Source organism: Erythrolamprus reginae, chromosome Z, assembly GCF_031021105.1.
Source record: "Erythrolamprus reginae isolate rEryReg1 chromosome Z, rEryReg1.hap1, whole genome shotgun sequence".
Classification (NCBI taxonomy): domain Eukaryota; kingdom Metazoa; phylum Chordata; class Lepidosauria; order Squamata; family Dipsadidae; genus Erythrolamprus; species Erythrolamprus reginae.
This window is the reverse complement of record NC_091963.1, coordinates 88,694,129-88,719,999: the sequence shown is the minus strand read 5'-3', so window position 1 is coordinate 88,719,999 and position 25,871 is coordinate 88,694,129. Positions and strand designations below refer to the sequence as shown.

The 25,871-nt window shown below is 39.0% G+C and overlaps 1 protein-coding gene across 1 annotated transcript in view; it reads right to left on the bottom strand.

Annotated features, from left to right (window-relative positions):
• Window positions 1-1,031: 1,031 nt before the first annotated feature.
• The window catches only part of TGFBR1 (transforming growth factor beta receptor 1), a 55,938-nt gene continuing 31,098 nt past the window's right edge, over window positions 1,032-25,871 (bottom strand). Inside the window, exons 2-9 of the mRNA XM_070727803.1 lie at window positions 17,155-17,406; window positions 16,730-16,972; window positions 11,385-11,615; window positions 9,476-9,643; window positions 6,126-6,282; window positions 2,663-2,787; window positions 2,446-2,576; window positions 1,032-2,215 (exon numbers count right to left, since the gene is read on the bottom strand). Of these exons, the coding sequence (XP_070583904.1) occupies window positions 2,090-2,215; window positions 2,446-2,576; window positions 2,663-2,787; window positions 6,126-6,282; window positions 9,476-9,643; window positions 11,385-11,615; window positions 16,730-16,972; window positions 17,155-17,406 (1,433 nt within the window). The 3' untranslated portion in view covers window positions 1,032-2,089. The remainder of the gene's footprint in view (window positions 2,216-2,445; window positions 2,577-2,662; window positions 2,788-6,125; window positions 6,283-9,475; window positions 9,644-11,384; window positions 11,616-16,729; window positions 16,973-17,154; window positions 17,407-25,871) is intronic.

Sequence of the window (25,871 nt, the reverse complement as noted above, 5' to 3'; positions counted from 1 at the left end):
TTAAAGTGCTCCAAGAAACGAAGCAGCCAGCCTGCATCACAGCCAAAGGCTAGCGAGGCTGATGGAGCCAGCAGAAGCTCCAGCCGGCAACTGAATTCTTCGGGAATTAGTCTCAACTTTGAGCAGGACAATTCAAAGGGTCCAGCTCCTCAGCACAGCCCCTACAGCCAGCCCCAATCAAATAAATGAAGCAGCCTGCTTGGGCAGCTGAAGACATTGCGACACAGGAACTTACAGTTGAAAGTCACAGAGATCCTTATGGTCAAAGAAAAAACGAAATTAAAACCAGGGAAAGTCCAGGATGGATTAAAAGATCACAATTCCCAAAAGTCACAGGAGTGAAGAAAAAAACGTCCATGAGCTGAGGACTGAGTTGAATGATTGAGGAAATGTTATCAGGGAGGCGGATCCTCAGAAAACTCAACCCAGTCCATAGAGCTACGGGGCTAGAGTAACCTATCTTGGATACTTCCTTCGATGTGAGGGAAAAGAAATACATTTTTAAGAACTTTCACTGGTGCCATCTACTTTTTAATTTTGACCAGGATGGGGACAAAAAAAGTTCCTCTGTCTTCTGTTCAACTCAATGTATTATGAATTTATTAGATTTCCCTAGGGGAGATGTTTTCTCCTTGCCAAAGTGGAGTAGCCAACTCCAGTGCGGTACTGCCCCATTGGGTCCTCAGGCCAATTTTTAGACTCTCATGGAATAATAAGAGACTGAGGGCAGATCTTGTCCCAAGAGGCAGAATGTTCCAAAGGGCAAGTGATAGAGAACAGAGAAAGCTCCTCCGGATCCTGTCAGCTGGAATTCTTTGATCAATGGGATCTACAGTAGGCCTCTGCTGGCACAACTGCGGTGGGCTTGACAGGAAGAGAATGTCTATATCCAGCCTCTTCATTTCTCCAAAGTTCATTATCAGTCAATGCAAGCCAATGTTAAGAATTGTGTGTTGACCAAATCCACATAAACAACTCTTGATATTAGGAAATTCCTATTTAGCGCATATAGAATGAATCCAATAAGGCTATTAACAGACCATATTTTTTTACATGGATCCTCCTCAAAAAAGCATTTAGCAATTATCAAATTTTAGCAAAACAGGTTCATTGCACAGAAAGAACAATATGATTTTTTCCCCTGACAGAATATTTAAGATAATTTATTTTAATAGGTTAGTGTTCATACTGAATGTAAACCCCCCCCCACATCAAAGTAATTTTTTTAACAGGTAAAGTTCTTTTTCATAGTTCTATATTTTGATACCTCTGTTCACTGTAAAATATAAAGCATAGGAATAGCACCGAATTAATCTGCGGGTTTCAGTTCCTATGCTCTAGGGGGGGGAAATTCATAAAAAAATTCATGCATGAGTATGAAATCATCCTGTAGCCAATCAATCTGATACCATGCAACCTGGTACCATCCTGTAAGTTAGGATTCCCAATAAGCAGGAACTTGGCAATGCTACCTTGGAAATCCAAAAATTTGGTAATGTCAAAGTATGTAGAAGCCAGCAGATTAAATACAGATTTACTATAATTTCATAAGGACCAAAGACTTTGTATATCCTAATGAACTGCATCAAGAAAATTTAAAAGCAGCACTTATACACCACAATGATTTTAAAGGCAAGTGTAATGTAAAAGATAGACATATAATATAAAGTATTGCATAAACTGCATGTGTTCCAGATAAAATAAGGTCATGTAGATAAGTTTCAATGAAAGGCATTCAATAATAGCATCTTAATATCAGAATAAAACAATGTAATAATATACAGCGTACCATCATGATATCTTTTCTATTGTACTTGAGCGCCATAAACAGCATACACAAGTTCCACTCTAAAGCTTATTTTTTGTGTTTTGAACATAATAGATACCAATGTGACTTTCAAAAAAATAATTAAGTCTCTGTACAACAGTTTTCTGTATCTAGAGAAATCCTGGACTAATAACTGATTATCTTATTGTATAAAAGGCAGCAAAATTCTTCTGTTCCCTCAATGAGGTAGAACAATGTTTAATGTACAAGCCAGGTGCACATATTAGTGTTCAAATGTTTTCTTAAGCATTATTTTCTAAATTACATTTTTATTCCTTCTTGCTGACTGAGTTGTGACAGAGTTTTCTTTATGCGTAAAGCTGTTAGTCTAGCTGCACCATTGGCATACCAGCATTCTCGCATAATCTTGGCCATTACTCGTAATGCCTGCAAATAAATAAAACAATTTTTAATGAGCCATTATTTGATATCACATAATAAATCATTTTAAGTACATTTATCCATAAATACAAATATGAGTCCATAATCTTATATGAACTGTCCTGACATTCGTATTTCTTTTAATTCAAATTCTAAAATCAAAATATTTCTTTTTAAAGAAAATATTGATTTATTTTTTAAAGTATTATTTAACTTATCTAAAGAAAAGAATCTACCTCACAACTTTGCCACCTATTTGGAGTACTGGGTCGTAGCTTCTGTTCACAAACAATTCTCCTCATTTCTTCAACTGAAGGATCAGAAGGAACAAGGTCGTAATACGGTAACTGATAATCTTCATGGATTCCTGAGAAATATAAACCAATATATAATTTAATGTTCACTTCTGACACTGATTGAAGTTAAATTTGTTGGGATTTTATTTGAACGTACCACCAATTGAGCAACGACGAGCTATTTCCCAAAATACTAGTCCCATTGCATAAATATCTGCTCTTTTGAAAGATTCAAAATGCTTCATGTTTATTGAATCATCAAGTACCTCAGGAGCCATGTACCTATGAATATAAAGACCAATATGTATTGTTTATAAAGCAATGCTGTTCGAACATTATTTAATTTTATTTTTTTAAAGCCATAAGAAACCGTTAGCACTTTTTGAATTCTACAAAGTAATCATCTGAACTTTATACTGTATTTATTGCTCTGATAAAATCCACAAATTTTTGCCTTTAAAAAAATTCTTTAAATTGGAAAACTAAACCACATACTGTATTGCAGGCTAAGTTAAGCACAGTAATTCACCATATATTTTGAAGTCATAATTACTATGAGGTACATACTACAACTTTTGAAAACTTTGATTTATAAAATAAAAATTGTACATATCTATTCGGGACTGTTTTGAAAGTATTAATCTACTGACACAATAGTATATGGCTATTCCCAAATAGCTAAGAAATCACAAACAAAGCAGCATTTCTGGCTCAGGGATGTGCATTCACTGCTGTTTGGGATCTGGGATCAAATATTCACTTTCCTTTCTTTTATGGAGAGAAATATACTTTGGCTATGAAAAGATTATAATCTAACTGGGTTAAAAGTTTCAAACTGTCTCTTTCCTGTTCATCTCAAGAATGACCCTAATATTTTACAGCTCCATCTCAAGTGACCAAAGTGATATTGCAGCTGCCCACTTGCACTAGAGACAGTAGGGGTTTGGATATGGGACAACCAGCTTCCATTGAAAGGAGCTAAGATGGGTTCAGAGGGCCTTGGGAGTTTATCATTTTTAGTTATGAATTGGGTTTTGCTACCTCAGATAGATTTTAGGAACAATCTGTGGGTTCTCCTGGACTCACACCTCTTGTTCAAAGAGTAGATAGCCTGGGATTGCCTTTGTTCAACTTCATGTTGTGCCCTAATTGTACCTTTTCCTGGATCAAGAGGTCCTGTGCAGAGTCACTTATGCTCTAGTCATCTCTCAAATTGGATTGCTGTAATGCATTTTACATGGGGTTATTCCTGAAAAGTATTCAGGAGCTACAACTAGTATTGAATGTAATAGTGTGAATAGTTCTAGAGGTCCCTCAGGTGACATATATAACAATGCTATGGTAGGAGCTGCACTGGTAGAAGTCTGTTTCTGAGTCCAATCTGAGTTGTTGGTTAACACCTCTAAAACCCTTTAGGCAGTGAGGGGCTGCTCTTCTTACCCTTGGAGGCTGTAGGTGTGCGTGCTCCCATCGGTAATGTACACGCCTGTCGGCGTGAGATTTGGCTTCTGCACATGCGCAGCAAGCCAAATCTCATGTGAGGACTTGCGTGAGAACAAGATTTTGGCTATTTTTGCCTATCGTTTGGCTTCTGCACATATTCAGAAGCAAAAAAATGGCAAAAATAGCTGAAATCTCACTTGCACGTGCGTCGTCCTGCGAGATTTGGCTTGCTGAGCATGGGCAGAAGCCAAACTTCATGCAGGGGTGTGCTGGGAGTGCGCTGCTGCGCATGCATCCAGGATTTTCCCACCGGAGCCACGCAACTGGAAGCACTGGCTGCTGCCCCTCAGTGCCTTTAGGAAATGAATCCAAAGTTACCTTAGGAGATGTCTCACCCCAATGGCACTGGCCCATCCCACTTGCCCCAGTGGGAGATGTCTACCTCAGATTTCATCTGCCAAAAAATTTTGGCTGTCGGGGTCCAAGAAAAGTGGCCCATGATCTTGGGTTTATTTAGTCTTTCATAATTTTAATTGCTTTATATTATAATCATTCTGTAGGCTGTTCAGTCACTGTGACAGTAAGATGGACAGCACATAAATTAATTAAATAGAAGCCATTTAGAATTTTGTAAGTTATTGCAAATTCTACAAGGGAGACAGATGCCTATACATCTTTTTGAACAGTAGCTACTGTTACACTATTTGAGTTGAGAAAAGCTAGAGATCAGTTTGGCATTTCACATGTAAAAGTGATGGAGAACCTTTTTTTCCTCAGGTGCCAAAAGCACATGCGCGTGTGATATCACACATATGCGAGTGCCCACCCCCATAATTCAATGTCTAGGGAGGGCAAAAACGACTTCCCTGACATCCCCCCCCCCCCCCCAGAGGCCCTCTGGAGGCTGGAAAGGACCTGTTTTCTGACTTCTGGAGGGTCCAATAGGCCTGTTTTTTGCGCTCCCCAGGCTCCAGAGCTTTCCCAGATCTGGGGAGAGTAAAAATGTCCTCCCCCTTCCCCCCCTGGAGGCCTTCCAGAAGCCGAAAATGCCCTTCCCGAGCTTCCGTGTGAGCCAAATCAGCTGGCCCGTGTGCACATTGTGCATTGGAGCTAAGCTAGGGCAACAGCTCGTTTGCCAGGGGATTTATTTATTTATTAGATTTGTATGCCGCCCCTCTCCGTAGACAAGATATGGCTCCATGTGCCACCTGTGGCATGTGTGTCATAGGTTCGCCATCACTGACATATAATATGTTTTAATTATTTATGTGACTGAATAGAATCTGCTATAAGATTTCTGGAAAAATAAAGCATTGAGCGAGATGAATAACTAATAGAGAAAATAATTGACTTTCATAGTATCAGGCTGCAGATGAAGATCTTTTTCTGACATAAAACTCTTCCATACAGAAAACTCTTTTGTCAGAGAAAACTACACTGTTATTGTATTGTTGCACATACTTCATCTAGAAACTGAAGTAATACAGTATATTTCAGATAAAGGTTTATGTGTCATTGGTTAAAACAAAGTTCATACATTTAAATAGAAACTTAATTCCTGATTAATATTTACATCAATTTCCAAGATTAAAAGATTAATAGGTTACCAAGAATTATAGAAAAATACAAGGCCAAGTATATAATTTTCTTCTCCATTTTATTTATTGCTCTGTGGAGAAAATGGTCACCTTTCAATTACTTATGCCTTCATTCTTAAAGAGAAGGCACTACTCAGCAGTTCTGAGACAATTACTAGAGAAGAATAAAGTAGGAAAGAATAAGGCAAAGAATATTATTTCCTCTCATTTGTGAGCATGCAGCAATGTGTGTATTTTTTTAATGATTTATAGTCAATAAGTTAAGATGATAAGCAATAACTTCAAATGCGTTCATACTTATTTGTGCGAAACTCCAAATCCATGTTCAATATGAGGACATTTTATTATACTGGTTTTCATAATTTAATAGTAAGAGAAAGTTTGTGTAATATACAACCAGAATATTTTTTTAGAATATTTAGATTTAGAAGTTCTGATCACACTATAGGTCACATTACTGCAAGATTCTAATGGCTCAACAGACTTTCTCCTATTGCTGTAGGGATAACTGTCTTTACAATCTACTGTTTATCTTATCTTCAGTCTGGATTATGTAAAATATTCCATTAAATATATTACCTCTTTGTTCCCACTCTGTGATTTGGTGCAATATCTATTGTATCTGTAGCTGAATCGTGTCTTACTGCCAGACCTAAATCTGCAATGCAACATGTTCCATTTTTCTTTACTAATATATTTTTTGATTTTAAGTCTCTATGAGCTATAGCTGGTTTACCTGAAATTAAAAAACACAGAAGCACTATTAATATCATCAACTAAATCAATCTGAATTTTAACTCAAGGCACAAAAGATGGTGCTCATAGAGTAAGAGCTGGAAGGGATCCTAGAGGTCTTCTGCCTATGGATCCTTACTCCATAGATTGTCCAATCTTTTCTTGATAACCTTTAGTAACAAATTAATCTTTCCCTTGGGATCTCAAATTATTCCACTTCGAATACACTATATAAAAACCTAATTCTCCACATAACACTAATATTGGGAAAGACTGAAGGAAAAGAGGACAATCAGCAATAAGATAGAAGAACACTATGGCGCACCACTGGAAGACTTAAACTAAAACACCATGCTCATAATGGAGAAAAATCTAAATCCTCAATAAAAGTTGATAATGACTTGATGGCAATCAAACTAAAATAAATTTCTTATTATGTATTAAAACTCAGATTTGTTAAATTCTGACAATATATCAAGAATTACTGAATAAAGACGAACAAGCTTTAAAGCAAGGTTTCAAACTAAAAGGTGTACCCCTTGAGATGAAGTCCACGGAAGATATAAGAATATTTTAGTTACATTGTTAGAATAAATCTATGTTCTCCAAAGTTTCATTATTATTTTATTGTTCATTTTGATGTTTGGGTTTTTAGGCAAGGTTACATTGAAAGGAGGTTGATTATAGGAATTTAGGAATTCCTGCTTTAAAATAATTACAATTTAATTGAGAATGCTAGTATCTGGGGAAATAAAGTGCTTCTGCATATTTAAGCATGACCAAAAAGAAGAATAAGTTCATATTCTCAAAATTACTCAGTGGTTAATTAAAAGTCTAAAATTGATGGGATAAAATATAGATGGTCACTTGAAATGAGCAATTATTTTTTAATCTAATTCAAATAAATCAATATTTTATAACATAAAATTCACAAATAATGGTTCTTACACTTACCATATTTTTCGAAGTATAAGACACACTGGAGTATAAAATGCACCTTAGTTTTTTTTTTGGGGGGGGAATAGGAAAAAAAATCTACCTACCAGGTATTCATCTGACTAGCGACCTTAATCTGTTCAGCTTCAGCACATTATTTATCCCCTTGTTAGGGCTGTCATCCTTAGATCTGGACAGAATTGCACTATCCCGATCAAACCCAGTTTGCAACTTTGGAATTCTCCTGGATTTATATCTTCTGGTCAAAGAGTGAGTAGAGGATAAGACCAGGAAAACCTTTGCACAACTCCAGTTTCTGCATCTGCTGCAACCTTTCCTGAATTATGATTCCCTGCACTCAGTTATTCAAGCCCTACATATCTCTTGTCTGGATTACTTAAATGTGCTCTGTATGGGGTAACCCTTGAAATCCATTCACAAGATTCAATTGGTGCAAAGTACAGCAACAACAGTCTCTGAGATTCTAGGATGTCCCATATAACACCTCTGCTCTGCAAACTTCAGTGGCAATCAATCTGCTTCTGAATGCAGTTCAACATGCTGTTTATGACCTTTAAAAACCTTAAGGGAATAATCCAGAGGTTGGGATCCAAAATAAGAGTTTTCTCTGCTGCAGCACTGCACTTTGCAACATCTTAACCACTAAGGTAAGATCTCTCCCCCCACCGCCCCCCAGGCCATCTTTTTCAAGGAGCCTAAAATCTTCATTCTGCCAGTTGGTTGAGTCCAAATGGAGAAATTGCACACTGGAGTTGACTGCTGTATTCAAGGCAGATTGTACCCTCCTCCCCTTGTTTTCTCTTCTCTCCCCATCCATGCTTCTTTTTTGGGGTGGGTGGGTGTATAATCATATAGTTGTAGCGCTCATTATGTTCCTTTTCATTGTTCCTTTTTTTTTTGCTTTATGAATAAGGAAGAATCAGTATGAACATTATAAAAAAACTATGCTCAATCATTTGGAGTTGTGATTTTTTAAAACTTGTGAATTTCAAATAAAATCAGTTTATTGCACACCAAAGGCTAAATGCAATAAAATATGTCTACATAAAAGAAACATATTAAATATAATAAAAATAATTAAGATATATAATAAAATAGAGCAAAATAAATACAGTATTATTAAAAAAATAAAACTTGGTATAGCTTATTCATCAATGGTAGCCAAAAATTGGATGAATTGGAAGATATTTTGTGTCTTTTTCTGAAAGAAGAAACATTAAATAGAAAGAACAGTCCCTACACAGATATTTCTTCAACATGGGATTAATAAAGATCTGCCTACAATCCTTGTATAGAAAGCAGCAATATAGCATCTTGCTTAAGAGTTTCTCTTAAGCTTTCTGTAGTTTTAACACATGGACCTAACTGAAGATGTAAAGGACTGATGCAGGCAATGCATCCAGCTTGGTTAAAATTAGAGTGCTTACAGAATTTCAGAATTGTAATGGATGATAAATAGGGGGCTGGCACAAACCTTTTCAGAAAAATATGATCAATATTAGGGTATGGCACTTTGCTAACACTTGTTTGGAGATCTATATGCCAAATTCATTGTTTTGAGAGTAGTTCTAACATTATAAAAACCCAATAACCACAAATTTTATATATAGAATCTCAGGATCTCATATCTAGGGTTTTTTAAAAAATGATCTCTACATAATAATGGAGGAAATAAAATTAACTTGAGTCAAAAGGTAATTAGAAGAAACCATGCTCTCTCTAGCATACAACAAGACCATACTTGTTTCTACATGCAGGATAGCATTTTGGAACTGTCCATATGTCTCAAATTAATAGTTCCAAGAATGTCAATCTTTGAAAAGAGTAAATTTAGGAGCCACAAGGAATCAGAAATATTACCTTAGTTTGGAAAATCTTAATTTTAGCTAAAAATACTAGACTACAGTAGATTTACTAGACATTACATTTTTAAAAAATCTGGTTTACCTCTCACTATTTTTACTATGTGTCTCCAGTACAACATGCTAGCTCACATGGTAAACGTATATAGAAAAGCTAAAGTAAGAGGGAAACAGTGAGGAGGGATGTTTCCTACTAAAAATTTTAATTAGTAGATTTCTAAAAGTATTATTCATGCAATCATTTTAATCTAAACATAAATCACTTAAATATTAAATCAAATTAAATTGCAATGGAGATGATTAAAATGATTTCAAAATGCATACTATTGAGAAGATGTACATTAACAACTGAAACAAACATTGGGATTAAGTTACCTTGTGTGCCAACAATTTCCATGTGGAGATGTGCAAGTCCACTGGCAGTTGACAATGCTAGCTTTATCATTCCCTCTACAGTAACAGTGTACCTGTTCAAATAATCAAAGAGAGAACCATGCTCATGATAATCTGACACTAGCCAGAGTTGTGTCCATGTACCATTATCTGCAAACCAAAACAAAAAAGGAACAATTAAATTCAAAATAAAGAAAAAACATTGTAAAAATGACTTCATATCTAGAATCTCTAACATTCTTTGTTAAAATATTGAAGTTTGCAAATGATACAACAGTTGTTGGTCTCATCAAAGTTGGTAATGAGTCTGCCTATAGATAGGAGATTGAACAACTGGTCTGTAATACATCTGGAATAATCTGGACATGCTTAAAACTGTAGAGAGTGGATTTTAGGAGAAGCCCTTCTACTCTACCACCATCTCTTACAATATTTGACAGTACAGTATCAGAACAGATCCTTCAAATGTTGGGGTTCTATAAAATCTATAATTTTTCAGGATTTGAGATAGATACTAACATTAGAATCATCATTAAAATGGCACAACAAAGAATGTTCTTTCTGTATCAATTCAAGGAATTCAGATTGCCCCGAGAGCTGTTGATAGAGTTTTGCAAAGGAATTATTGAGTGTGGCATTAGTATTTCTACAACTGTCTAGCTTGGTACAGCAACCAAACAGGACAAGTGCAATCTCCAATGGATAAGTAGGACTGCAGAAGAAACAGTAACAATTAGCCTGCCTTCCATAAAATATTGTGCAGGCCAGAAGGAGAACTGAGAAAATACATCCAGATCTCTCACATCTTGGACATAAACAGCTTTTGGTTCCCTCCCTTTGGACGTAGCTATAGGGCACTTCGACTGCAAGTTACCAAATATTGCAACACTGAATGTTGCCAAAACAACTAGACAACAGGATAAGGTTTTTCCCATCATGCTATCACTCTGCTGAACATCTAATTCTCACAATACTAGCTTATGCCTAAATATGGTATATTTAACCATATTATCTGGCTGTAGTATTATTGCTATCCTTCTTTACGAATTCCACTTATTGGGTAATATTATTATTAATTAGTAATTAGTATTACTCTGTAGTTCTACACGTATGAGAGCTTCTGAATTGAGACAAATGCATTATATGTCTAGTCACATTTGATCAAATATTCTCTTGTCCAGTCTACTCTTATGAAAAATATTAACTATTTTACTGAAGTCAGAATATGTTATTGCAGTCTACTTGTATCAAAAATAATGACTGCAAAATTACACATATCAACTGTTTAAATCCTAATGAAGTTATGGAGATTAAAGCAACACACATCTCACTGCATTGAATTTGTAATAAATGTTTTGGTTTTTTTTTAAATCCAAGATGAAAAACATGCCTACAATATAGAAAACATTTGTTAAATGTACTGCAGGCCATTGAAGGTGACTGTAGATCTGTAGGTCAGCGGTTCAAATCTCATCACCAGCTCAAGGTTGACTCAGCCTTCCATCCTTCCGAGGTGGGTAAAATGAGGACCCGGATTGTGGGGGCAATATGCTGGCTCTGTTAAAAAGTACTATTGCTAACATGTTGTAAGCCGCCCTGAGTCTAAGGAGAAGGGCGGCATAAAAATCGAATGAATGAATACCTGGCTTCTGACATAGAAAGTCAATGAGGAAAACAGATTTACTTAACAAATATAATTTAATAAATGCAATGGTTTGATTAATAACTATGGAAAAAAGAGCATAAGAATGGGGCACAGCTCACTTAACTGACTTGCCTAAGAACCACAATTGAGCCAATTGGGCTCAATTGTGGTTGCAATTTGAGGACTACCTGTATATAATAACAAATTATTGTTTTGATAAATGAAGTATTTCTGCATTGTGACAACCTTTATTGTCTGCAGCTATAAATCCAAGAATATTCTCATGACGGAGCATAACTGTTTGATAGATTTCAGCTTCACGAAACCATGAGCGTTCTTCTCTTGAAGAAAATATTTTAACTGCAACTTCTTCTCCTCTCCATTTTCCTCGCCAGACTTCTCCAAAGCGACCTTTTCCAATACTTTCTTGTAGTACAATTGTTCTTGCAATTGTTCTCTGAACAAGTAATGGCAAACCTAAAAAAAGTTTTCTGATCAGTGATAAAGAATCAATTAATCAATCCAGGTTTTGATCTACAAGGTTTTTCCTCCTATCAAAAGATTATTAAAGCTTCTAGCTATTACTAATTTTAGCAGAAGCCAAGCTTTTCCTTTGTTAATAAATAACAGAGACCAATTCTGTTTTCTTTTAAAAAAGGCAAATTAAATAATAGTTTAATTTCCAGTAATAATAATATTTTTGGGTATCCTTTGGCTGCATTAATCTCCAACATTATGCTATTGCATTTGTTATAAACAGACAAATACTTGAAGATTTTTTTATCACTGCAACTTTCTACTTTCATATCTAAGTAGCCGTTATCTCTAAAGATTATTAATACATTTCCACTAATACTTGAATATGTAATCTAAATCAATTAAGTGAGTCACAAAATCTGTTTAAAGCAGAAATAACTTTTCCAAATGGGGTCTAACCAAATCTGGTTGTACATACCTGTTTGTCTTTTGAAATAGACCAGGCCAGGAAATCTACTCCACAAGTCTGGGTGGAACTACATTTTATTGATATTAACTTGAACTGATTTTATTCAGTTCTTTTTATATTGTAGAGATTTTAACAGCTATTCGGACTGAGAATGCTGTCAAAAAACCCTACTTATTCCAGTGCGCACTTACTCCTTAACATGTATATTCATACAAACTTTACTTCTTTGTATTAATTAAACTCCATAATCAATTTTGGAACCAGTTACCTCCTGAGATTCGGATTACCCCCACCCTAATTTGCCTTCTGGAAAGCGGCTTTTCCGACAGGTCTGGGGCCATTGAGCCTATGGTGGTAATCAGCAGGATCCAGCCATGAACAGTATACAGGCATTTAATTGTTGTATTATAAATTGTTTTAAAATTGTTTTAGAGGTTTTAGTACTATTATTTTATATTTTTGCTGTGAGCTGCCTAGAGTCCTTAGGGTATTGGCCGGCATAGAAATTGAATGAATGAACAAATTAAGTGTTTGTAAAATGAAATGTGATATCACTTAATAACAGCAATTCTGACAGTCATGATTGCTGTTATAATTCCAGGACCACACAGATCAAGCAGGGAGATGAGAGTCTCAGGGAAGGACTATGGGTAGGCTGCAGAAAGGAGATTGTGGTTGGTTCAATGAGGGCCACAGGTGGACATGTGCTATGGATGCAGACAGGCTGGTGGAAGCCATGGAAAGGCCAATGGAGGCCACAAGTGAAGAAATGTGTCGTTGCTGGCAGGCTATATGAAAGAATCAGGGTGGGTAGGAGGTGCTACAGAGTACAATATCTTGTGTTCCACAGCAAGCTCCTTGCAAAACAGAATGGTGGGAGAACTTGTGACCTTTTCCTCCAGTGACTTTTCTTGTGGTAAGCTGCAAATGGCAAACTTGTGACTTGCTAGCTACAACATTGCAATCACAAACGAGACACTCGGGGACGGCATGAACTCTCTCCAGGTTTTAGAAGCCTCCAGACGGAGAGAGAAGCAGATCCACTTGGTACGGCAGCAGGGGAAGGAGGAGAAGGAGCAGGAGGACAGCTCTTTCCTTTCCTCCTCCTCCCCTGCGGCTGTGGGCTATTCTGGCTCTCCTCCGCCTCATTTCCCTGTTGCCGTCCCAAGTAGATCTCTTTAGCAAATCTGCTTCCCTGCACAACACATGGGGCAATAAAGGGAGAGGGAGGAGAGAGCCAGCAAGCTAAAGGGGGGGGGCAGGACGGCATGAACTATCTCCAGGCTTTAGAAGCCTCCAGCCGGAGAGAGAAGCAGATTTGTTAAAGAGATCCACTTGGTACGGCAGCAGGGGAAGGAGGAGAAGGAGCAGGAGGACAGCTCTTTCCTTTCCTCCTCCCCCCCCCCCCCCGCAGCTGTGGGCTATTCTGGCTCTCCACCTCCTCCTTTCCCTGCTGCCGTCCCAAGTGGATCTCTTTAGCAAATCTGCTTCCCTGCACAACACATGGGGCAATAAAGGGAGACGAGGAGGAGGGAGGATCAGAGGTGGGAGATCAAGCCAACGAGCCAGCCAGCAAGCTAAAGAGGGGTGGGGGGAAACAGCATGAACTCTCTCCAGGCTTCTAAAAACTCAAGTTTAAAGAGCCCTGGGTTAGGGTTAGAAATGCAAGAGTCTTCAAACCTGGAAAGATTAAAGCTTGTGGACTTCAACTCCTACTCCTGAAGTAGCATGGCTGGTGCAGGAATTCTGGGAGTTGAAGTCCACTAGTCTTAAAGCTGTCAAGTTTAAAGAGCCCTGGGTTAGGATTAGAAATGCAAGTCTTCAAACCTGGAAAGATTAAGGCTTGTGGACTTCAACTCCTACTCCTGAAGTAGTATGGCTGGTGCAGGAATTCTGGGAGTTGAAGTCCACTAGTCTTAAAACTGTCAAGTTTAAAGAGCCCTGGGTTAGGGTTAGAAATAGGTTTTAGCTTGGTTGCTGATTGAGCTACTTTTTTTTACTTTTTAATTTATTGTTATTACCAGATTGCTTTTGTTTACCCTCTTTTAAATTTACAGAGCTAATTTTGGTTTTCTTTAAAATAAATATTCTAAAACATCTACTGATGTCTCAATTAATGTAATTTTATTGGTTTCCATTTTTATAAGTTACCAGTAGCCACTGCATTTTCTAACCTCGGCTTATACTCGGGTCAATAAGTTTTCCCAGGTTTTTCTGGCAAAAACTGGTGCCTCGGCTTATACTCGGGTTGGCTTATACTCGAGTATATACGGTATTTCAAAGGAAATGTCAGAAAAGGATTGGCCAAGGGCACCTGGGAGGGTGAAAGCAAGCTCGTCTGTTGCTAGATTGAATGCCTTTCTCCACAACGTTCCTTCCTTGTAACCCAGCTCCTACCCTTTCTTTTCTTCTCTTTTAATCAAAGATCAAACTCTTTTAATCAAAGATCAGACTTCAGCTGCAGAATATATTCTTGAGTTGCAATCTTCACAAGTCTCGGGAAGACTTGTGAAGATTGCAACTTCCAAACACACACTTCCACAAACACAGACTTCCAAACACATACACGCAGGCAGAGTCGAGGGGAATGAAATACATTGTCACATTGTTATTATTATTGTTGTGAACTGCCCCGAGTCTGCGGAGAGGGGCGGCATACAAATCTAATAAATAATAATAATAATAATAATAATAATAATAATAATAATAATAATAATAATAATATTAATGAAAAGGAAGGAATGAAGAAGGGAATGGGATTCATGCTCCTCTGATTGCCTGATGGCAAAGTGTCCTCTGCGTCCAAAAGAACAGGGTGAAAGAGCTTTTGAGCCCATTCAGCAAATGGACCAAGGAGAAAAGGCAGCACCTGAATGGTTGGGGGCATAGCCTGTGCCAAGCAGAGGTGGTGAACAATCCCATTCCTTAAATTATGTCAGCTTAGGTCATTTATATGTTTCACCGTCTCTTTTAAGCATGTTTTTGCAACTGTTATCAATACCTTATTTCTCCAATTTCTCATTATTTCACCTGCTTGTCTTCTCTACAGTATTCAAAATACATGACAACCAATGTAATATGGTAGTTAAAAATTGGGCTAAAGGTTCTAAACTACCTTTAGCCAAAGAACTAATCATTCCCACTAGCCCAAAGAGAACTGTTACGGGACAAAAGAGGAGGAAGGAGCTCTATGTATACTACTCTGAGAAAATTGCAGTATAAAGATAAATACAGATAAGTATAGATAGATAAAGATAAGTAGTCCTTGCTTAGTAATCACTTGTTCATCAACTGTTTGCATTGATGCTGAATTGTTCATCAATTGTTTGCACTGATGCTGAATGAGTATTATTTATAACTGCTTCTTGAAGTTCTGGCTGTAGTATAGCCCCCATAATTCACAAATGGATTGCAACAGCTAATGAATTAAATCACAAATGGATTGCAACAGCTAATGAATTATTTGATAGTTATTTGCCATTTTCCTTGCCACTTCCTATAACCAAGTCAATGGGAAAGCTGCCAGGAAGTCTGCAAGTTGTTCTAGCAAGCCTCTCCCACCTGGTAGCAATCCCCGGCCCAAAATCTCATCCATGTAACAATCTACACTCTGATCCAATAGTAACGACCTTCAGATCAAACAAGATTGCACATCCCTCTGCAGACATGTATACTCTCCCTCATTTGGAAACAACTATTTACCTTTCTGCTGGCCTTATGAGCTACCTGGAACTTACTGCTTCCTTTGATCTTGTCAAAATAATATTGGTTGGTGGAAATCAGTAGGAAGTTGCAAAGTGGTCCTTGTTAATGATCTATGCTTTCTGCTGAATTATAGCAACAGGGACTGCCTGTATTGTGGTAACTAAGTGATGTGATCACATAATTTGTGCTTTATAACCAAGTTTTAAGTTTAATTGGATTTGTATGCCGCCCCTCTCCGAGGACTCCTAACCACATTGCTAAGGAACAGAATTGCAATCCCAATTATTGTTGTTAAGTGATGATTACCCATGTGTTATAAACATTAAGGATAAATAATAGTTAGGTTAGGGTTTTACCTACAAGACATTAAACTTGGAAATACAATAAAACTTAAAATATTGTTTTTATTCTGATATGAAAAATCATAAAGAAAGGGATTTCTTTTTCTATTTGACAATATAAGGTGCAAACGTCTCTATGAACAAAATAAAAATTTCTTATTGGCATAACAAATGAAACCCTTAAACACCCCCCCCCCCCAAAAAGGCTACAGCTAAAATTTAATTTTTTTAAAAAAATTCCCCTTATAATTTATAGCAAGTTTCTATGTGTCCATAGCACTAAGAGCCGGGGTGGCACAGCAGGTAGAGTGCTGTACTGCAAGCCACTGAAGCTGACTGTAGATCTGTAGGTCAGCGGTTCAAATCCCATCACCGGCTCAAGATTGACTCAGCCTTCCATCCTTCCAAGGTGGGTAAAATGAGGACCAGGACTGTGGAGGCAATACGCTGGCTCTGTTAAAAAAGTGCTATTGCTAACATGTTGAAAGCCACCCTGAGTCTAAGAAATGCGGCATAAAAATTGAATAAACAAATAAATAAATATTAACATAACCTTTATATTAACATAAACCATTTACTAGAATATGAGAGCTGATTACCTGATCCTGATCCCGAAGTGGTCATATCATAAATTAAATCTTTTAAAGTAGTTCCTTCAGATATAAATGGTCGCTCCATTGAAGGATCTTCTTCACTTGGAACTCGATGGTGTATAAATGTACGATTATGGCAGACATAAAGAATCAACATAAGAGAAATACAAAGAAAACAAACTGGCCCAGCAATGGCAGCAGCTAATTCCACAGGTCCTAAGGTAGAAGAAAACTTCCCTGTTACAGGACCTAAGGATGTGAAAAGGGAGCACAAAATAAATAAATAAAACAAAGAACTATTTAGTTAAATAGTATATTAAGAATTTGGTAATTCGTGAAATGAAAGACAATAAAACTGTGCTTTATAGATGTGTTTGATTATAGCAAATTCTTTCAGTTATCCGTTTTCTGCTAGTAATGCAAAATGTTACCTGGTGTTGGAATTGGAAGATCTACTTTATTGCAGAAGTCTTTATCGCAGCAATGAGGCACTGTAATTCCTCCTTCACTTGTTGAAATAGCACAAACAAATGGCCTGTCTCTGGGAAATAGATCGACTTCTGCAAGACACATACTATTGCGATGAATTTTGTTTCTATTCCGTGTCACTGAAGTAAGACAGAGCCCATCTGTTATACATGTGAAGTTCTCTTTTGTACAGTGAAGACAAAAACACTGCAAAGCTGTTTAAAAGAAAAATGTTTAATAGTAATGCTATTTTAAATAGTTAAATAGTATCAAATTAAAATAATGTCATTGAACTCCAAAAGGCACTAAACTCAAATTTACTTCATAAATAGCTGTATTCTGTTGAAAGTCTCTAGACCAATGACAGCAAACCTTTCCTTCCCTCCTCCTGCATGTACAAATCCCCCAGCTGCCCCCACACGTGCACAGGCCTTTCTGAAGCCTGATAGGTGGGGAAAAAAATCACCCAACGGACAAACCGGAAGTTCAGAAAAAACACATTTCCGGTTTGCCACTGTGCTGTTTTTTGCACTCTGAAGTGCAAAAAAGTGCAAATGAGAAAATAGGAACAGGCAGAAGATGCTGGGAAAGAATGACCAGAATCGAGGGAATAATCTCTCACAACAGGTGAAAGCAGGAGTTAGGGGAAGAAAGCTTCTGCTTTTGGCTGCATGGAAACAGCAGAAATCTGTCTTTCTTTCTCCCAAACTCCGGCTCTTTGGCTTTCAAACCCAGCCAGGGCAGCAGCTGTTCTGGATGAATGTCTAGGAAGGGCCTTTCACAGTGGGGAGAGCTGTGAGATGCGTGTCCTACCTGGGACTTATAGCTCCATCGTGTTTCTCAGCGTTGTGTCCAGGAAAGGAATCCCATTATACTGGCAAAATAAAATGTCTCTCAAGTTCAATCAAACTTCTCAAACTCACGAGAAGTTTTCTTTTACTGGTACAATTCGCTTCCTTCCCTAGACACAATGTTGAGGAACACAATGGAGCTATGTTGCCCAACTAATGGCCTGCCCAGCCCCCATTCCCCTACGCCCCACTTCCCCAAACTGCGATCTACTGCGAGACGCGCATCTTACCTGGCACTTGTAGCTCCGTTGCGTTCCTGGTGCTGTGTCTAGAGAAGCCCATTGTAAATGAAAATGTCTCAAGAGTTCAATCAAGCTTGACTGAACTCGCAAGACTTTTCTTTTAGAAGGGGCTAGACATAACGGCCTGTTCTAAAAGAACGTATTGCCTGTAGAAGCTGCCGATTGCAATTGGGAAAGGCAGAAGCTATCAGGTAAAGAATGCTCCCTGAGTTGCAATTGGCATCTTCTGCTGGCAGCGCTAAGCTAGGCAAAAGTTGCCCTGGCCGGAAGAGCAAGCTTCATTGGCTCTGCCTCCTTCGCTTGGCTCCCACCGCCTCTTCGCTCTAAAATGCACTCCTGTCTGCCCCTCCCCCCCAGGGAGAAGCCAAAAGATCCCACACTGACTTTGGGATCAGTGGCAGGATGGCAGCTCCATTAAATACAATACAAGGCAAAAAATCTCTGTTGGGCGCACTTGTTTAAAGTAACGCATTCACCCGCTCACTTTTTCAAATCAGGAATACTTTTGGAAAGAACTTTGGGGGGATCGCCTGTCACACCCTCGTCACACCCTCCTTTTAGCTGAAGAAGAGCGGGAAGAGAAACAGAAACTTCAGGCAAAAAGGGTGACATTTCTGAGATCCTTAGTGCTACAAGGACGCCTCTTCTTCCTCCTTGAACAGCACCCTCTTCTTTTGCCTAGCAATCGCTCTTCCGAGCCATGTGTTTTGGAGCAGGTCATGGAAGGCAGGCGTGGGGAATATCTGCTTTGCAGTTTTATCTGATGGTTTAAAATCAGGGGAGGGAAAAAAATCCCTCTAGGAGGGTGGGTTTGTTACTAGCTTTAAAACCTCTGCAGCTGGAGAAGAGCGAAAGAGAGGATGGAGGAGAAAAGTCTCCCCACGAAGAGAAGCAGAATTCTCTTTAAATTATTCCTTCTCCCGCCGCCAAGGAAAAAAAAGAAAGAAAGATGATTGGACTGCTTCCCAAAGCCAGCAACTCTTTCCAATCTTCTGTCTTTTTTTCTCTCTCTCTCTCTTCCTGGCCATGGGAGAAGGAAGAAAATGCTCAGAGACCGCCTGGCATATCCTTCCACTGGCTTTCCAGGCAGCAGCACTTTCTCTCCCCCCCCCCCCCCAATGGCTCCCACCATCCTGGAGGCTGATGGAGCTCCATGGGTGCTCACCCTGACGCTTCCCAGCCCATGTAGATCCCAGAGCTGAAGCCGGGAAGGCGCAGAAAGAGTGCTCCCTGCCTCTGGGCAGACAGAAGTGCGTTTTAGAGTGAAGAGGCGGTGGGAGCCAAGCAAAGGAGGCAGAGCCAAAGAAGCTTGCTCTTGCTCTTCCAGCCAGGAGCTGTTCTTTCTGCAGTGGGAATTCTTTTGGCCAAGAGAGAGAGAGTAAGAAGAGGTGGTTACGTGCACCTCCCGCGAGATTGGATTGCTCCTCTTGGCTTGCCTGTGGCAGCATTTTCAAACGCACTAAAGCCTGTGCGGAGTTTGTGAGCCGCTCTTTCCGCGGCAGCCGAGGGAGGGAAGGAGGGAGGCGGCGGTGACAAGCACAACCAAAGAGGCAGAGGCTGAGCGGAGGAAGCGGCGGTGGCAGAGCTCTTGTGTCTAGAAAGCCCATTCGAAAAGAAAATGTTTTACGTTTTCTTTTATAATGAGATTCTCTGGACACAATGCCAAGGAATACGACAGAGCTACAAGTGTTAGATAGGACGCCTGTCTCGCACACGCAGAACCTCCAATCCATCCCACCTAACCTGTCACCCTGGATAGTTTGCTGCATGTTCGCAGTATTAGCAGCTGAGGAAAGGAACGGGCAACAGAAGCTATCTCCATTCCCTAGGCTACTGGAGGGGGGGATGGAGATAGCTCCTGCCATCTGTTGAGCAATCTTTTTGCCTCCTGAAGCTTCCCTGAAGCATCCAAAGTCCAAACAACAGCACAACGGCAAACTGAAAGTGCGTTTTTCCGAACTTCCGGTTTGTCCATTGGGGGATTTTTTTGCCTCTGTGGCTTCAATGGAAGCTTCCCTGAAGCGTCTGGAGGACAAAACAGCCTTTCCCACGGCTGAAAAAACAGCTGGCCAGCACGCACATGTGCACTGGAGCTGACATAGGGAAATGCCTCACATGCCCTCTGAAATGGCTCAGTGTGCCACCTGTGGCACGCATGCCACAGTTTCACCATCACGCTCTACACTCAGAGACAAAATGGTTCAACAAGTTTTGACATGGGGATTTGCGCATGCGTCGAAAGAGATAGACGCCTCTACAGAGAACTCCCTAATGTGAATTGGGAAAAGTGAAAGTTAACCCCTGACAACCCTCTCTGGCTTGATGGAAAGCGGATTGAGAGGAAGAGAACTAAACGGAGTTTTTGAAAACGTTACAAAAAAGAAGCAAGCTGCTGTTTTAAACGTGAGTAGGGGAAAAATAGTGAACAAAGGAAAAATGGCGACTACTCCGGATTTGGGGGGGGGAAATGGACTCACTGTTAATGGCATTTGCAAATATGGGGCAGTAACTCAAAGAGATGCAAAAGGCGATAGCTGCCGTCAGTGCTGGTGTAACAGATTTAAAAGAGCAGTCGAAAGCACAAGATCTGAGAATTGTGAAACTGGAGGAGGGGAAAGTTCGCCAGGAGTCACGCATAAATAACTTAGAAGACAGACAAAGGAGATCTAATCTGCGTTTGAGGGGCTTCAAGCAAGATTTAGTTGCGGGTAAACGTCTCATCCAAGCGATCCATCAATGGTTTGGTGAAAATAACATTAAATGTGACCCAGGTGAATATGAGAGAGCACACTGGGTATTTGGCCCTCGGAGTCAAGGAAATCAAAAGGATATTATCGTAAGATTTATTTCGGAAAAGAGGACAGCCGAAATTTACAGAGAATTAAAGCAAATTCCAAATTTACATTATAAAGTCACTCCAATACGCGTTTTAAAAGACTTGTCTGCAGAGACGCTCCAGGCGAGAAATCAAATGAGACTTATCACGAGTCAATTATATCAAAACGGAGTCCGTTTCACCTGGAAATTTCCTGCTATAATAATTGTTTTTAAAGATTCCAAAGTTCTCCAGGCAAGATCCTTGGATGAGGGGAAGAAACTGCTCCAACAGCTGGGGATTGATTCGGATGGAAATCTCCAGGCATCAGCAGGGAAGGAGAAACCAGCAGCAGAAGAAGGAAGAGGAAAAGATGATCTGTTTACAGCTCAGCCAACTCGCACAGCAGATCAAGAAAAAGATGAAAAAATTGCAGCCTTACAAAAGGAGCTTGCATTACTCCAGGAAAGAGAAAAAAAAGAAGAATCTAGAATTACGCGTCAAAAGAAGAAATAATGAATTGAACTGATCTGTTAACATGGTATTATTGTTCTCAACTAACTAGCTTCTTTGTGTATGTTATGCTAACTAACAAGGGATAAAGAGGGAAGGAGGGGGGGATTTCCTTTATTGCTTTTAAAGGGGAAAGGGGGGGGGAGTTCTCCAGTGGAACGCAAATCCAGGAGTGCCTCTTGGATAATGAAAATTCTTTTCGTTGCCTCCCCTTTGGGGGGGTGCAAGGGAAGGGGCACTAGGGTGGGGGTTCAAGACAATTAACAAATACTTTTCCAACAGGCTCTGTTTTGCAGGAGGGGGAAACACACTTAAAAGTATGTAAAATGGGTGAAAGAATTCTACTGTCATTAAATGTGAACGGATTGTCATCGCAGAAAAAACGTTATAGAATCATGAAGCTGGCCAGGGATAGTAGAGCTGATTTTTTATTTCTATCAGAAACTCATAAAGGGAGGAAAAGATCAGACAAATTAGTTACCAATAGTGATTGGCAACGGGTCTATGAGTCCAGAGGGACCGCAAAAAGCAGGGGCGTGGCAATTCTGATAAATCAAAGAGTGCCATTTCAATTAATTAATATTAAAAGAGATAAAGACGGCAGAATGTTATTCATTAAGGGGAAAATAAATAATAAGGTAGCAACTTTAGCAGTAATCTATGCTCCCAATGCAAATACAAAGCAATTTATAATAAATGTCAAGCGTAAATTAGACAATTTTGCGGAAGGCATAGTGACCTTAGCAGGTGATTTTAATTTAGAATTAACAGCAGGGAGGGGAGAAAAGAAAAAGTTACACTTAAATAAAATTAATATGTTGGACCTCCACGCAAACTCAGGAAACAGGGATACATTTTATTCAGCAAGACATAATAAATTTAGCTGCATTGACTATATATTAATGAATAAAACGGGGGAGGTACACCTCAAGAGAGCAGAAGTTAAAAGTATTTGGTTATCAGATCACGCTCCATTGTTAGCAGTGATTGAAATGGATGCTAGTAGACAAAAAAGGTTTTGGAGATACAACCCTGTGGTTTCAGCCAGTGAAAAAAATAGACTCAAATTACAAAAGGAATTGTGTGAATTCTTTAGTACTAACGAAACAGGAGAAATTAAGCAAACAATAGTTTGGGATACACACAAGGCTGTTATGAGAGGTAATTGTATTAGCACTGAAGCTTTTATTAAGAAATCTTGGGAAGTTGAAAGAGAAAGATTATTAAAAGAGATAGACCTAATCCAAGAGAGTCTGAAAATTACAAGAAATAGAGCCTGGAATACATTATTATTATTTAAGAAAAAGAAACTACAATCTCTTGAGGAAGAGAGATGGAATAAAATGAAAATGATTGTAAAACAGAGAATTATGGGATGGGGGAACAAATCAATGAAACAAATGGTACACTATCTGAAAAAAAAGAAAGGAGAAATCCCATATCCCTGCTTTAAAGGATAAGGAAGGTGCAATAAAATGTAGTAATATTGAAATGGAAAAAATAATGAGAGACTTTTATGGTAATTTATATAAAAAAGAACAAATCACAATGCAAACTATAGAAGTTAATGAGAAATTAACGGAAGAAGATAGACAAATCTTAAATGCAAAAATAACAAATGATGAGATATCTAGAGTTACTAAAGGGTTGAAACCTGCTAAAGCCCCAGGCCCAGATGGTTTTACTGGTGAATATTATAAGACTTATAAGAATGAGTTATTACCGCATTTGGAAAAATTGTTTAATAATGTTTTTCAGACCTTCGAAATTCCACAGTCATGGAAAATTTCAGAGATTATAACTATCCCAAAGCCGGATCGTGATTTAATGGATCCAGGTTCCTATCGCCCTATCAGCTTACTTAACCAGGATTACAAAATATTTATGAAAAGATAGAGAATATTTTACCAAAGATAATTGGAGAAGACCAATATGGATTTGTTAAAGGAAGAAAGATTTATGAACCAATTAGAAACGTTGCTAATGTGATACACCATGCTACCACTACCAAAAGAAAACTAGGTATTTTAAAGTTAGATGTGTACAAAGCTTTCGATAAAGTTAACCATGATTACTTGTTTCAATTGTGTAAAGATTTAAATATGGGAGATAGCTTCTGTAAAATTATAAAAGCAATTTATAAGGATAATATAGCTTATATTAGGGTAAATGGTAACAGAACAGAGAAGGTTAAAATTCAGAATGGAACTAAACAGGGTTGCCCACTATCCCCAATGTTATTTGCATTGGCAATTGAGGTCTTAGCAAATAAAATTAGAAATGACAAGGAGTGAAGAGGTTACCAAATAGGAAAACTTGAATTAAAATTAAATCTTTTTGCAGACGATGCTATAGTATTAACTGAAACCCCAATTGAAATGATGAAAAGAATAAAGATCTTACTCCAGGAATTTAAAGACCAGTCGGGTCTTACAGTTAATATAGAGAAATCAGAGATACCGTATTTTTCGCTCTATAAGACGCACCTGCTGATAAGACGCACCTAGATTTTAGAGGTTCGGGGGGGTGCTGGGAAGCCCCCCAGGCCGGCTGCGATCTTTTAAAACAGCCGCGCCGCTTCCCAGCTGTCTCCTGAAGCCAAACGCCAAAGGCGAACTTCCGCGTTCGGCTTCAGGAGTCAGCTGGGAAGCCCCCCAGGCCGGCTGCGATCTTTTAAAACAGTGGCGCCGCTTCTCAGCTGACTCCTGAAGCGCGGAAGTTCGCTTTTGGCTTCAGGAGTCAGCTGGGAAGCGGCGCGGCTGTTTTAAAAGATCGCAGCCGGCCTGGGGGGCTTTCCAGCACCCCCCCCAAACCCCCAACTCGGAACCGCGTTCAGACGATTCCCCCCTGTCCCCGTCCTTGCGCCTACCGCACACCGCTCGCCTTCCCGGGCAGCCCGACACACCGGATCGCTCGCTCCCTCGCGCGTCCCGCCCGCCAAGCCCCGCCCGCCGCCAGGCTCCTTTCATCCACTCGGCCTGGGCGGCCGCTTTCCCGGGGCGCAGGCGGAGCTGCTGCTCCAGTTCGCTGCCAGTACTGTAGTATCCAGCTTGCACACATTAATCGCTTTTCCATTGTTTCCTATGGGAAACAATGTTTCAACATACGAGCTTTTCGACTCACGAGCCTCCTTCCGGCACCAATTAAATTCGTATGTCGAGGTTCTACTGTATATCGCCGGGCCCCCCCTCTGCTCCAGCGCCTCCCCCCCCTCCCTGCCTGCATCTTCGCTCCATAAGACGGGGCTGATTTTTCATCCTACTTTGGGAGGAAAAAAACTGCGTCTTATGGAGCGAATAATACGGTAATTTGTTTAAATACAGGCCCTAAAGAGCAAATTGAGATACAAAAAGTGTCAGGATTGAAACTAGGATGTAAAAAAATGAAATACTTAGGAGTTTGGTTGTTAAAGAATCCCAACAAAATTGCGACGGTTAATTATAATTCAATATGGAAGAGACTTCAAAAGCAGATAAAAAACTGAAGGAAAAAAAGGTTGAGAAGAATTGCTAAGATTAGAGCCCTTAAAATGATGATTATACCAAAAATGATGTATTTATTTCAGGTTTTACCAGGTACCTTTCCTGGTGCAAAATTGAGAGAATGGGATAGTAAACTAAATTTTTGGATTGAAGGAAACAAAAGGCCTAGAATAAGGAAAAAATGGCTGTTTGCCCACGAGAAAGGGGTGGGGTGGGGAAGCCCGAGCTTAGAATTATATAGAGAAGCATTTCAAATAGAAAGATTAATGGAACTATAGTTATGGGGGGGAAAGAAGTGGGTGAAATTGGAAAAGGAAATTAATAATATAAATAATAAGGAGTTATTATTTAAAAAATGGAGTAAAATAGAAATTAATAATTTAACCGACCCTCTGAAAGCAGGTTTAGAAATATGGTTTAAATGGCAGGGGAAATGGGGAACTAGAAACTCAAAATTATCAACGTTACATGTATTGAATACAGGTAATGACGTTAACTTAAGCAGAATTATAAAAGAGTTAAATAGTAAAGGGATAATGAGAATTGAACAATTATATGAGAAGGACGGGAGAGTTAGCAGAACTCGTCTGGAAAGGTGGCTGGGTCAACAGAAATGGCTGCAGATTAATGAAATAAGTAAATATTTAAATAAAAGTGAGAATAAAGAAGCTTTCTTGAGAGAAGAAAATTGTTTAGAGAAAATAATAAAAGAAAAGATTAATAATAAAAAAGCTCAAGCTAGCAATATATATAGAACAGTGTTCCCTCTAATTTTTT